This window comes from Sinohyriopsis cumingii, chromosome 1 (genome assembly GCF_028554795.1).
Source record: "Sinohyriopsis cumingii isolate HCF-2022 chromosome 1, ASM2855479v2, whole genome shotgun sequence".
In the NCBI taxonomy this organism is placed as follows: Eukaryota; Metazoa; Mollusca; class Bivalvia; order Unionida; family Unionidae; genus Sinohyriopsis; species Sinohyriopsis cumingii.
In genome coordinates, this window is record NC_142961.1 from 109174323 (window position 1) to 109189816 (window position 15494).

General features: G+C 36.7%; 1 protein-coding gene across 17 annotated transcripts in view; it reads left to right on the plus strand.

The window, feature by feature from the left end:
• The window catches only part of LOC149807575 (single-stranded DNA-binding protein 2-like), a 202057-nt gene that overhangs the window by 10754 nt on the left and 175809 nt on the right, over window positions 1–15494 (plus strand). For all 17 annotated transcript variants that reach the window (XM_089968132.1, XM_089968104.1, XM_089968144.1 and 14 more), the window contains exon 3: window positions 11249–11310. In XM_089968132.1, the coding sequence (XP_089824258.1) occupies window positions 11249–11310 (62 nt within the window). The remainder of the gene's footprint in view (window positions 1–11248; window positions 11311–15494) is intronic.

Sequence of the window (15494 nt, forward strand, 5' to 3'; positions counted from 1 at the left end):
GGGTTGGTGGTTCTTCCTTTTCTGGGTTCTTCCTCCACCAGATTGAAAGAGAGATAGAGAGCGATTTGGTAAATGACTTCACTGAAAATTGGAACAAGTTGAAAGTACACTGTATAAACTAAATTCCGATGATGTTTTAATATAACATAACATTTTTTCTTTAGCCAAAAAAAGGTTCTCAAGCAGATTTAAATAGAAAGGAAAGAAAGTAAAACTCTGTTGATCACAGGTACATTTCACATTTCATTATCATTGAATTCACTCTCTGCTGAGAAGTGTTGTGTTGACTTCAGCTCCGACATTTACATATCTCTTTGAAATAAGTTGCATGCATCAAAACAGTCTTCAATGAGGCTGCATTTGAGAATGAATTTTAATCCAGTTTTTTATTTGTCTAAGTGTAAATGTGTACCAGTCTTGTGTCTTTCTTATGAAAAACAATAGATGACAGACTTCACTTGTGCTTCCAAAATTTTGGTACATTGATTGTGCTTTTAACTAAATCCAGGTAGCTAGTCATTAGGGAGAAGTGCCTTTTATTTCCAAACACACATTGAAGAATCATCCATTCGTATTGTTAAGAATTTTCACCTAGTCACCTTGAGGTTTGGTGTCCTACTTCAGAACAATCTTTGACAAGCCAAGTGTTTAAAGTCCGCAAGCTTGGCTGGTTTTGGAGCTCACAAACTGCCGGCAGCAAGGTTCCTGTATACATTTAAATGAAAATATTTATTCCCTATTTGTCAAAACTTGCTTGAAATAGTAAACGTGTACATTTTCATGTCTGTGCAAGAAAATGTGAAACTATCTTGACATTGAACACAAGAGGTAATAGAAGAATATTGTACATTTAAATACTAATGAAGGTAATAAAACATGTTTATTATAAAACTTGAAGAACACAAAGCATTACAAAGTGATCATGACCCACACACCATCCCCAAATTTTGAGCTTGTCTTAGGTGTTGAGTAAATGGATTTGTAAAGTCAGATCTGGTTTGTAAAGTTTATATTGTTGATGTCTTGAATGTGTTCACCTATGATCAACATCTTTACTGATTAATGAGGTAGTTTTGCATCTCATTGGCTGGTCTTATGAACACTATGCAGGTGATGCTTGCTATATGCCAATTATATATATGAGCTTTTCATTTTCATGCCCTTTATAAAGAAGAGTGTGTGTGTGATTTGGATTTTTAACATAGCTTTAACAGTTTCCAGTCATATCACTACAATGTCTGCAGTGTGGCAGTTTATAGTGATGTTTAACAACGGGGCATCATGCCGCAGACATGTAGCATGATGTCCCAACCAGTCACATTATCCTGACACCAGGCCGACCAGTCCTAACACTAACCTCATAATGCTGAGCACCTAGTACCATTTTTGTAAGTCTTTGGTATGTCTCTGCCTGGGATCGAACCCATGACGTCCTGCGTCCAAGGTGGACGCTATACCACTAGGCCACTGGAGTGGTTTTATAAAGAACTAACATCCAGATTGTCTACTGTGTTGTTTTTTTTTATGGTGCCATGTGCTATGACGTGCATGCAGCTCATATGTGCTTGCACAATCAGCTTATCACTCACAGAAAAATATTATGCTTACATAATCTTTGCTTTAAAAGTTAGATGTATTAATTTGCCTTAGAACTTCTTTAATTTACAAGTATCGTATTGTAAAAATTATGTTCGATTTACACTATAACCCCAGGAACACATCTAAACTGCAAATAGTGTCACATGTAGAGTATATATTTATGATCAGATTTGGTATGTGAACTATTGAGCATGAGAAGCATCCATTTGGCTTGGCTGAGATTGTGACTACTTTAGAGTCGGTATTTCTGACAATATTTTGATTGGGTATATAACACAATGTGATCGAGGAACTTTACATATTTTATTAGTGGCTTCTATACATATTAATGCTTGTGAAAAGTCTGTGGGACAGTTGTGATTGGTATGTTGGGTTGTATCATCAAAATTAGGTTACAAGTGAGATCCATGCATGTGAATGGAAAGCTAGTTGTGGTGGGGTTTGAACCTAGAACCATCATGTTACTTGTTCATTGCACTAACCACTGAGCCGCTACAGTTATATTTCCAGGGTCCTGACCCTGTGGTGGTGGTGGTGGGGGGATGTTAGACCCACTGGTTTCATGCCCTATGCATAGATTAAGATATGAGTTACGGCCTGGCCCTCAGGCTGTGAGTATAAATGACATGTTCTTTTCATTTTAAGAAAGTGTTACTATATATATATATATATATATATATATATATATATATATATATCCTTGGTGGCAGATTGATCTAAGGCTTCAATGTTACGTATTTCTAACATATTGCCTGGCCATGTGTGTTCTACTGTTGGCGTGATCAATGTGGATATGTGAGAAAAAAATGCCAGTGACTTCCTGTAGGTCAGTGGCTCTTTCTAGGGTTTCCTGGGTTTTTCTAGCCGCCTGCATGGTTTATCATGTGCTGAAAAATGGGATTAAAATGAGTTAGAAATTTGTTATCTTAACCCGTCACTGGATTCACAAACTTGGTATAAAGCTGAGACATTTCATTCTGCGACATGCTTGCATGCCCCTTTGACCATGGATTTGTATTACGTGGATTTTGGTTAAAATTTTATTCACTTGTTTATCTGGGAAAATATTAAAGATTTTCTAGCAGGCTGTAAAAGGATGGATCAACAGCTGTTTGGCTCATTTAGTGTAGTGATACATTATAAATGAATAACACGATCAAGCCTTCTCATCAGTTACCAGCAACTTGCTTAGAAACCTTAAACTTTTAGAAATGTTGTGGCTGTCTACTTTAACAACACTGTAACATATTTTTGATATTGCTGCATCCAGTTAGGCTTGTAATTCTAATTGTGAGCCAGCTGCTGGAGAAGATATGTGTGGAAAGATAGTGAGAAGACCACATGCTATGGGAGCATTATATGTAAAAATATAAAGGAATCTGTATGATGCCTGAATCCAGAAGCATACCCTTGTTAAAACCAGTACAGTTTTAATAATCAGGTACTTATCCTGAGGGACCATTGTAGTAAAGACCTTTTACTTGTGGCAAATTGAATAATAACTCTAAATATTACATGAAACCCCCCCCCCCCCCCATATTTCCACCTCTCCATCCCTTGCACAGTCCCTAGGCGATATTGTGATGCTGTACTTTATGTCAAGGCTTTTAATGAAAAGATCAATACACTCTGGACGCTAGATCATTATTGTTTCTGCTACGGTTCAGGGAAATTCCTGTGTGACGGATGGGCTGATCTTGTGTTTATGATGTAGTGAGGAAGTATGAACAGAAACAACATCCTTATATTCTTGTACTTTGTGACTCGGATGAGAATTGAAAATCTTATATTTTATGAGGAATATCTTTATTACATGGTGTGAAGTTAGAACATGTCTTCTATTTTTTTGCTATATGTCTATATCAAACATTCTGTAGGATTCAGGGGTAGCACTTTCAGCTGTTCAGTGTGTTGGTATTTCTCTGTCAATATCAGTCTGTGGGTATATAGAAATCACTGTGTGTAGTTGTAGGGTGTGTGTGTAGGTTTAGGGTGTGTGTGTGTGTGTGAAAACTTTGAAAAAACTCTCTTCATTACATCAAATTGTTATAGTGTGTACCAAAGTATAGTAATGGTTTTCCCTAAAACATTTTTCCATCAATAATGATCCAAATGGCCTTACTTATTTAAAAGCCAGTACTGTAATTAGGGTACGTTAGTACATCGTACAATACAACATGTTTACTATGTTAAATAATTTGAGGACTATGAGAATGGTAGAGTCAGATTAGCAAATAAAGATTCATCTAGTATAAACTCTCCTACCATTTTACTTCCGATCATAATTTGTGGACTTGCCCTAATTATGTACCAATAATAATCCCATGCTAGATGATAAAAGGACCCCCCACCCCTCCAGTTTTGAACTGAATTTTGATGAATATTATGTTTTCACCAAGTTATTAGGCAGGCTGCATGGGCATATCATACCAGAAATGCTTAGCAAGTGTTTTTCATCAAAACAATACCATGTCAAATTCATTTGCAAGGTTCGGAAATCTGCATTCTTCCTTTCATCATTCATCACAGTCAGACCTGTCCAAGACCAACAGCTGGATTGAGTAATGGTGGTCCTAGGTGGGTTTTATATGTTGTCCCATGCTCTTCACTGTATGTGTTGCAGAATACCTGTCCTGATACATTCATATATTCCCTTCTCCCCCCCCCCCCCCTTTGGCCTCGGGCAGTAACACCAAATCAGGTTACATTGTGAAGATGTCACAATACATGTTGATCTTTTACCCAGCCTAACCTCATTTCACCTCATCTCGGAGGCCCATGAGGAGGGAGTCGAGAAATACTGTTCCTCTTGCAAATTATTGCAATATTGACCATTTTTTTTAGCTGTACTAGACAAGATGAGCTAATGGAACATCCTGTGGTACCATGTCCATCTTTCATCATCCATTAGCACAAGTTTGCTATTCTAAAAAATTGCCATGAAACCTTAAATTCGCTGGTCAAGTTTGTTCTAAATTTCATTAATGCCACTTGGACATCTAATATGGCAGCTAAGCGGCCACCTTGAAAAATGTTGTTGCTACTTCTCCTGAATGGATGGTGATACTAACATTTTGTTTTCACTAAAATACTAATGTTGATGTTGGTACTGAATGAAAAGGTGTCAGTCTGAGGTCCAATATGGCCACCGTGGCATCCATCTTGAAAACCTAGTTTATAGTCCTGAGTCCTGAATAGAATATCATGAAGATGTCAGGATGGGGTTTTCACTAGAAGGCTTACATCACAGGCAGTTGTATTAACCTATGGGGTATTCATGACATACAGGAGTGTTCTCTAGAAAACTTCTTACTATGGATGGATGGTTACCAGGCCTGGTTTTGCACTGGTGTGAAATGCCTGGCATGGCTGGGTTGTAAGATAAAAAATTTGATTGGGGAGGGGGATGAGACAAAGTGTGAGTGGAGAAATCCAGCCTGGTAAAAACTGACCTTGGCAATTAGTTACCTGTCCATTACCTGGCAAAATTTCCTACCTGACCATCCCTATTTTGTATGATGCTGTTGTCATAACATTTTATTGATCCTCTTTCTGAATGGATGATATACCAATATGAGGTTTTCACTACAAGATTTCATAATGTCTTGTTGGTTTTAATGGTCCTAAACGAATACGATGCTGGTGTGACATCATTAGGGCCAACCATGGTAGACATTTTGAAAATCTTCTTACAGCTTCTCATCCTGAATAGAAAGTCACTTCGAAATAACTCGCTGGTCCTGGTTGAGAATGTTTTTAATGTGTTTTGCACACACACTGCCCCTGCCCCCAAGTCCGTTTGCATGTACGTAATATACAAACCAATTTATTATGGCTGACAAATGGGGTGTGGAGACTTGACATGGTACAAACCAACTCAAGTGGGTTTCTCCTTGATGGGTAACCAGCAAATTTTCCTGCCCATCCCTCCATACATAAAAGACGCTAAAATGATGTACCATAGTGTATCAAAGATATTGATGATGTATCTAGCTTGAGCTGCCATAAAAGTGCAATTTCTGGACTTCAGTTACTTTAGTTTCTTAATACAGACATGATTTTTCTCAGTTTTAAAGCGGAATTCTGCTTTTCTCCATACTCAGATTTTTCTTGATATAGTCCGTTTTTTTATATCATCTCTGATCCGTTCTTTTTAAAAATGGTCTGTCCACTCCCATTCCTCATTGACCCTTGTAAAATTATTCGTTCCATATATCAGTTCGCACACGACTCTCGTAAAGAGTATTCTGATTGGTCAAAGGTTTAAATTCATTCAGTGAATCTTCATGTGATGGAAACTGATGGCAACAGAAAAAAGAAGCATGGTTGCAAAACATGGCATCTAGAGTTGTTGAGAGAGAACATGACACGAAAAGTTTTGATAAAGGTTTAAAAAATGTACAGAAATGGGAATGGCTGGAGGGAAAAGTTGATGGAAGTTTAGTTGGTCAGTTTATAAGAAAACTGAATGCTAGAGGACTGGCATTTTTGTGACCTCTGCAATAAAGATTTGAATTAATGGTAATTGTGGTTGGAAGAGTTCGGAACAGCACTTACAGAAGAAGCTGCATATGGAAAAATTGAAGCTCAGAAGGCATCTGGAAAAAGGGCAGTTAATTACTGTAAGAAGAAAGATTTCTTGCATGAGGGAACTGATCTAGCTCTCTGTCAGAATATGCACACTGCATGTCGCCAATACAAGCACCAGCTTGAAAGGAAAAAGGCTGTTATTGAGAAGGAAAAGAAATGATTGCACATTGAGCCAAAAAAGACAGTGGTGACAAAAAGGAAGGCTAAAGTAATCATTGCCAAAGCCGCAAAAAAAAGCTCCACTGACATATCAACAGGTTGTGTCCATTGGAGAAAAAGACGAGCGAATGTATGGGATTATTTATATATAGTTGATGTACTTGGGTGTGTATTTTACAGATTTGTTGTGAAAAGAGAGAAGTATAATATATTTGCTGCAAAAATTGACAAATTATTGTGACTTAATTACGACGTGAACACTGACATGCACATGAACAAGTTCAGCTTCAATAGTATTGGAGAACAAATTCACGTGGCAATAAATATTGTGAAATTATTGAAGTCAGCTTGAACATTTTTGGTAAATTCATTAGTTTTTCAAATGATTATTTTGGTTTATGTTAATGATCACAAGTTGCACCGGAACGTTGGGGATGGACACCCAAACCCCCTTAAAAAAATGTTCAGCATTTTTTTATGGAAGACCAAAATCATGTCTGTTGATAATACAGAATTAAGGATTCATTAAATTTAGACCACAATTGTAGTTTTGGGATATCACATTTTTATGATCCCTGGATGTGCCATTTGGTTCAGTAGTAGTAACTGGGCCTTCTTGTACAGATGGAAGACTACTGGCGGATTTACGGGTCCTCACAAAGAGGCAAAATTTGTAATTGAATAATGGTCATAACTTAAGTATCCTTTATACTGCAGATTTTCAATAGAGAGCAGTCTATTGTTCAGATTTCTGGTTCTTTCCTATGATTTTAGAATTATGGTTTTGATATTTCAGTGATTGTGATGAAAACAACTGCTGGTGCTGTTTGAAGCCAGTGTGGACAAAGAAAATATTGATCTGCCCAATACTCTAGTGGTCAAGGCCTGACCCTATGAGACTGAAACACAGGCTGTGGGTGTACAGTAGTTACTCATTCAAGGGCGCTCCAGCCAGAATGAAATATACTTGAACAAAATTTGAATGTATGCATATGCAGTAAAACTTGCCCTCAGAGACCACCTGTACTAAGAGACCATACTTTTATCACACTGATTTATCCATTATATAGTGTTAAGACTTGTCACAAGATATTGTCTTTCTTGAGAGGCCATATTTGTGGCACAGTAAGTGTTATTTCAAGACTGGTTGAGTGTAACATATTTTGGACCCAAAAGAAATGTTGGCCAACCATCCCCGTTATTTGTGCATCTGATTTAGTCTGGTATTTGAAGCTCATAGTATATTATATATAATATCTATAATGATTAAATAATAATAACAAAATTAAAACAATTTAAAAAAAAATAATCCTGAAATCGATTTGTGCATCTGATTGGGCTGATGTAGCCCAATGCTTGAATCGCTTAGTAGATTATTTATTCTACTCATTATTTTATTATATATATATATATATATATATATATATATATATATATATATATATATACCAAACACTAACTACCTACCCTAATTTTAATTTTTAAATGGTGCAATAGGTAACAAACATTTTTTGCCTTTACGTAATTATTACTCCATCACTACAATGCTGTTTAGGAGACCTATAAAAAAAGTATAGTTTATAAGTGAGGTTCGTCATCTGCAAAAATGAGGTACTTGTTGTACAAGGGTAATACTACTGGGCTGCTTTAAAAATGAGGTACTTGTTGTACAAGGGTAATACTACTGGGCTGCTTTCTGATGAGGGACCACTACTGTAGAACAAATATAACATCCTCCAAAGTCCGATATAGATTTATGTCCTAGAGAGAAGGCACACAAAATACACCCTGTCCATGGGTGGTAAACAAGCTATTGATGTGCAGCCAGCAACAGGGTGACAAGTTTGCTTGGCCATTAAATTTCTCCATGACTAGACCAGCATTCTGGATTAATAAAGGAAAACTCTAGAGCTGGCAAGACTTTGATAATATTTCTTGTCTTACCTGAGTGAACATTATTGTCTCACCTGGGTGCACATTGCAAAATACAATCAGATTTCTGTCAAGGGTAGCGACAGCAGGGTTACACTGTTCAAGTTTTTAAAACTTCAGAATATGGTTGGGTTGATATGCATACCATTCTGCAATATTTATTCCAGTAGTAGTAGTTGTTCCAGGATTTTATGATTTTTGTTCCAGTAGTACTTCCAAGCAAAAATAGGATATGTTAAAGGCCTTTTCCAGCCCTGTTAATCTGATCACATTACCTGTCACTCATTTTGTTTCAGGCATTGAAGTACCGTATATATTCACTTATAAACTAGTCCAACTTCGAACTGAACAGACCCAGATATATTGCTGCATGTTTGTTCCTCTGTCGAGATGATAAGGACCACATAGGCATTCAGTGTTTTAGGGGGTTTGATAGGTCTGTGTGTGCACAGGTGGCTGAAGAAGTCGAGGTGTGCCCTGAATGTTCCATGATAGTGTGGAGAGGGGATGGCAGCAACGCAGATCATGAGGTCATTGGCTCTGGCTTTCCTGGTCGCCTCGTTGTTCTGCTGTGACTGTCCTGTTGGCCTTGCAAGCTTATGCCAAAAACCCTTGAAAAACTACTTCAAGATGTCATCTTTGTGTTCCTTTGGTCTCATTTGGAATGTTTTCCTTGTTCTTGATTGCCATTGAAGAGTCTTTTCATAAGCCAGGGGTCTAGCAAGTGAACTACATGGCCTGCTCATCGCAGCTGTGACTGCCGCATCAAGATGGTGTAGATACTGACCAGGCATTGCTTGGGCAAGGACCTCAGTATCCATGATCCTGTCTTGCCATTTGATGTTGACGAGTCTTCGGCGGCAAGTTGTGTGGTGGTTCAGTTTCTTTCTTTGGTGCTGGTACACTGTCCAGATTTTGCAGGTGTGAGTAGCATAGGAAGTATTATAGTTCCATACACTGTTAGCTTTGTCTATGGACTAATGATCTTCTGTTACAGACATTGGCGTGTAGTCTAGTAAAGGCTTCGCTGGCCTGTTCAATCCTGGCAGTAACTTTGTCATCGATGATGATATTCTGAGACAGAGTGCTGGCAGCCTGATCACGGCATTCTTGTTTATGGCTGTTGATAGCCTTCTTTGTGCTGATTATACTGCCAAATTTGTGCAAGCAATAGAGAACTTGTCAATGCTGTGTTGCATGTCAGTTCAGAGTCAGTGTTGAGGATGCAGCCATCAGCAAATAGTAAATCTCTCATGATGTCTGTCATGACCTTGGTTTTTGCTTGAAGCCTTCTGAGGTTGAATGGTTTGCCATCACTCTGAAGGTATCAGTGAGCATGGCAGAAAAAACATTGAGACTGAAAAGTATTGGCACCAATATAGAGACCACTGCTTCATGATGAGAGACCACCTGTTTCGAGAGGCCAGGATCTCCATGTACATATTTATTGATTATATAGTGTAATGACATGTTAAGAGAGACCACCTGTCTTGAAAGACCATTATTTTTGGCAGAAAGGGTGGTCTTTCAAGACAGGTTATACTTTTATATGTTAAATGGTATTGATATGTTGTGTAAATTCTTGTGTAAATTGACCATAATATCATGGGCTTTAGTTTTTTTACCCTCAAATTTTTCGCACACCATCAATTGCTTTAACTTGAGCGTGGGATTACATTACAGGTCTTGCGCAGTTTTTGCCTTACATCTCCCAAATCTTGACTCCTGTGTGATGCCCGTGTGTTATTTCTCATCAAGGAAAAACAAAAGTATCTGCCTTGTAGTTAGTGTGGGTCGTCCATGCCTTTCTTTGTGCAAGCAATGGCCAGGATCACCAAATACATAATAGATAATATATGTACTTTTTTACAGGGCCTCCAGGGAGATTTGTTGTGTTTAACTAATTGAGTTACCCTCTTTTATTTTTATTATTATTATTATTATTATTATTATTATAATTATTATTATAATTATTATTATTATTATTATTATTAAATGACTATATCCATTTGAAAACATTTGGCAGTCAAATCATTTGTGATGTGTTGTCTGCTGATTGGCAGTGTGAAGTCACTGAAACCAGCGTGTGTAATCTATTGTACAGGTTGAATTAACGGCCAAAGGGTCAAATTTTCTGGGGTGAAAAACATTCAGCAATACACATTTTGGCATTCAATCAATTGATTGTCAAAACAAATAAAATTCGGGGAAAAAATCAAATTAGTACAAAAACAGGTAGAAAAACTAAATGGACACTAAAGCTAAAGGTGAGAAAAATGTGGAACAGTAAGTTTCAGAGTGCGGCTCTTTTCAAGTGAATCAGGTATTCAAAAATACATTTTTGGGTTGATTACTTGAGTAATTGATAAAACATTTATTACAGTAATGTAAATGGCCCAGTTCCGTAAAAAACTGAATACAGATGATGAAGTTAAGTTGGCAAATATGTCAAAGCAAATAAAGTTATCTCATTTGTTTTAATTTATTTTACAATAATTAGTCTTTTAAGTACACCCGTTTCCATCACCCTTTGAAATTGTGTCCCCTGAATTTTGAAGAAAGGGGAAAATAGTGTCCTCAGACTATAACCTCCTAGGTACAACATGACAACCAGTTTATTGAACATCATAGGTTTTTTTTTCTCCGAATACATGTATTCATACACAAGCATTTCCTTATTAATTTTTTTGAAAGTAAATACTTAACTATGTGGCAAACAGTAACCTATATTTGTTAAATTTTCACAAAAATGCTGTTTAATGGAACCAAAATAATGTTATATACATGATCATCTTATACAGGGGTATATGATTCATAAGAATATTATTGTAATTGGGTCCATGACCCTACCTTCTTTCTAAATTGGATTGTGCTATAATGCATGTCTTTATACTGAGGAATCGCTATTTATTTTTTTGTGTGACAATGCTTACATTCAACTAAGTGAATTGTATTTCTTTTGTTTCAGATAAGATGGGAGAAAAATATAACATTAGGGGAACCGCCGGGGTTTCTACATTCATGGTGGTGGTAAGTATGCACATGTTAGCTGGTTTGCATTATCTGTCTTGTCCAGTGATTCTAAATAATGTATAGTTCAGAGATCTACACTGTTTCTAATGCCTCTAGCCAGATATTATTCCCCCACTCCCCAAAATTAGCCTGGTGCCAGATATTTGTGAAATCTTAATATAGAAACATCCAAGAAAGTAGAAATGGCATATTGAAGGAGGATATACTTGAAAATGCGTCATTTTCGAATCTGGATTTGTGTCATACGAGTCTGGATTGCTGCTGCTTCAGCTTTAGTGTTATTTGTATTTAGCTTACCGGGCTGGATTTGATCAGATCCTCCGACGATAATCCTTAATGTTCATTTGTTCTTACTGGTATTTTTTAAAATATATTTAATTAGGGCTTATATACATTTTGTTGTAACGGTCTGATGTGTGTTGAATCTGTGCCACACAATATATTTTAAAATCACATGGTGTGAGAGGCTAGTATAATTCAGGGCACACTATTGAGTCTAAACAGATGAAAATCATTGGGTAATTTACATTTCTTGGAACTAGTCCAGTATTTGCATAGGCAGGAAAATAACCCCAAATTTAGATCATGGTAGGTTAATATTAGAATTATTGCCCCCAGTATTGTCTGTACTGCAGTAGGACAGACCCTGGGCAGTCTTTCAGTAATGGTCACACAATTACACAGATGATTATGGACACTTTATGTCCATTGTTTGACATGCCTGAGTTAGCAAGTGGTTCTTAGTCATGTCCAGCAAATGCAGATACTATATTTAGCATCATGTAATGAGCAGTCAACAGGAAGCAGGATAGATCCAGATATGCTATCACATTGCATACAATATAGACCCAGATCTGCCATTTGTGTAGCAGACAAATTTTGGCTGCCTCATTAGGTCCTGCTAAGGTTGGCAGGTCTGCTTCTGAATGAAAAGTCATTAATACAGGGTTGTCGCCATGAGAGTTATCACTGCTTTCCTGAATTAATGGTCATATCATAATGCTAATTTTGCTGAAAGACTTTCTTGTGATGTTTAGTTTGATGCAAATGAAAATGGTGCTGATCTGACCTCTAATATGGCCACCATGACATCCATCTTGAAAATCTAGTTATTGTTACTTCTCCAAAACAGAAAGTCGTACAATGTCTTGTTGGTCTTAAATTAAAAAAATATGCTTTGGTGACATTTGGTCAGGGTTTCTTTAGGTCCTGGAATCATGGAAAAGTTTTGGAATTAAAAACCAGATTTCAAGGGTCTTGAAAAGTCATGGAATTTCTCCAAATCTTGCAAAGTTTTTGGAAAAGTCATGGGATTTCTGACAACGTTAATTTCATAGAGTACTGAGCACTGATTAAAAAAATATTGTCTTGAAAACTACGCAATTACCATTGATAATACAAATTACTGTGGTTCTTAAGTTTTGTGAAATGGCAATGAAATCGTTATGGAATTTGTTTTTGATCAGTCTGTTGGAACCCTGTCTAGTATAGCCACTACGGTGGCCATCTTGAAAATCTTTTTTATTGCTTCTGATCTTAAAGAAGAGTTTTTGTGTCTAGTTGGTCCTAAATGAGAAGGTGTTGTCAAATGTAGTAAAGCGCTTAGAGCTTCTAAAGATTAGGCGCTATACAAAGTCCTCATTATTATTATTATTATTATTAAATGCAAACCGATCTTCAATATGGCCACCATGGTGGCCATCTTGAAAATATTTGAATTTCTACTCCCAAATGGATGGCTATGGGGTTTTCTTTCTCAGTTTCTTGTGAGGCTACATAGTCATAAAGGAAAATGGTTCATTATGAAATGGGGATTTCATCAAAGGATTTTTAATTATATCTACTTGGTTCTAAAAGAAATTGGTGCCAATCTAACATCCAGTATGTCCACCACAGCAGCCATTTTGAAAATACTGTTAACACTAAAATATATCAGAGATGATTTCAGCACTCAACAATTGAAAGAAAGAATTGGTCTTTGACAGGGTCCTCTTGGGGACCTTGAAAAGCCTTAAAAAATTAATTGCTCCTTCAAGGCCTTGAAAACACCTTGAAAATTTGTCTGGGTACCTTGAAAAGTCTTTATTTTCTTGAACTCAAAAGGAATTAATAGTTTCCATTTTACAGAATTTAAAAAAAGAAAAGGGAATACATTTTTTTTAAAAAACCCAATCTCTCGCTAAGCTTGTGCTGGAATGGAATTTTTCCACAACTGGCCACTGTGCAGTTGTACATTTTGAACTTCCGATTGTATGAAGCCTGGCTGTAGCAGTGGTTTAAATTTGAATTTTGCTACGACATGGCTGGCTGCCAATTACAACTTTGGTGGCTAGATGAAGCAAAATATAAAGTTTGGATTATGAGCTCTTTCTTGGGGAGCTTTGCAAAAGGCACATTATGCCAGAAGAATATTCCTTTGCATGCAATGGGAGAGAGTGGTTTTTGGTCACATGCATGTGGTGGAAAAAAACAAGCCTTGTATTGACACTTAATACAGGCAAAACAAGAAGCCTTCAGCATGAAATCATTTTTGACGAAAGTGGTATGTCTGTGAACACAGAGAATCAAGTTTTAAAATAGAAACTGTATATAGTCTTAATTATGAAATTAGTTCAATCCGGTTCTATTTCGGGATTTAGTGGAAATATGACAGACGATAGTCCTACATGTAAGACCTCCATGCTAATATTTATGTTTTGGGCGTCAGGGTCTTACTGCCTAACTAACGGCGCTGTGTAGCATGTTTTAATGTCGACTAACATGGTAATGAAACTCAAATTTTCAGGAACGTCTCACACAAATGGCAGTTAAAATAACAACACTTTTCTACAAAGTAAAGTCATAATGTTTTAGTCAGACTTAACTTAACTGTGATGTCTTTTCTGTAATAAATTCAAATTCTCACAAAAGAAATGGACCTGTTTTCGAGTTTCGTTGTCCTACATTTCATTTGGCTGGAAAGCGATGAAAGCTGGGAATGCTGAAATCGGGTTAAGTTGAAATATTCTTTAACGAAAAGAATAAAAATATATTATGCCAGTTAGAACTGTAAGCAATCTTTTGTTTTGTTCATGAAACATCCCCCACATGAACCTACTGGAACATACTTCGGCATACCTTGACTACTGTCGCATTTCAACAAATTCAAATGTATGTCAATGGAACATGCAAATGCGTCCATTTGCTAGTGTCGGATTTTGATTCCACCAGGATAAAAACAGCAGAGTGAGTATATTAATTACATATCATTTTGTGAAAGAGTGTTGATATGGGCTGCCAAGTTTGTGAGATATTCCTGAAACTTTGACTAGGAAATGGGTGGTGGTGAAACCTCAATAATAATTTGTCTAATACGTATCCTGTTCGATGGTTAAGTCGGCATTTGAATTTTAGTGGACACTAGACTTTTTAAAGTTATGCAGCTTATTTCTTTGATGCAGTCAGACATTCAGTGTCGGTTGTGTATGTTTTATTAAACACCGTAATATTATTAATTCTTGATGATTTCTGCTTGGATGAAATACAGGCCATTCTATAGAATTCGGAGATGGGGTGCGTCAAGATTACGTTTTTCATGACTTGTAATTGTGCAGATGACACCCTAAAAGAATGCAACAATCTGACAGACTTTTTGTCAGCTTCATTAAATATAAATATTCTTGATACGCTGTGGCTTGTGCAGTGCTGTTGGTCTTGATATATAGATTTTAAATACAATATGTATCCTAATATTTATGAATGTAGGTCTGATAATCAGGCAGACATTAAGCTGTTGATGTTGTCTTTCAATCATAAGTAAGGTTTATGATGAAAGTTGCATCAAGAGTCGACCATGTAAGTTGGACTCTAGTATCTCAGGATGAGTATGCAGACTGGTACACTAGATGTACCAGACTAGAGAAAAAGAAATATTCAAAGATCAATTTAGTTGAGTATGCAGACTGGTACACTAGATGTACCAGGCAAGAGAAAAAGAACCATTCAAAAATCAGTTTTGTTGAGTATGGAGACTGGTACACTAGATGTACCAGACAAGAAAAAAAGAAACATTCAAAGGTCATTTTAGTTGAGTGTGCAATCTCGTAAATTAGATATACCAGACAAGTAGAAATGAAACATCCAGAGATGTTTCATGGAGTGTGCAAACTGCTACACAAGATGTACCAGATGAGAGAAAAAGA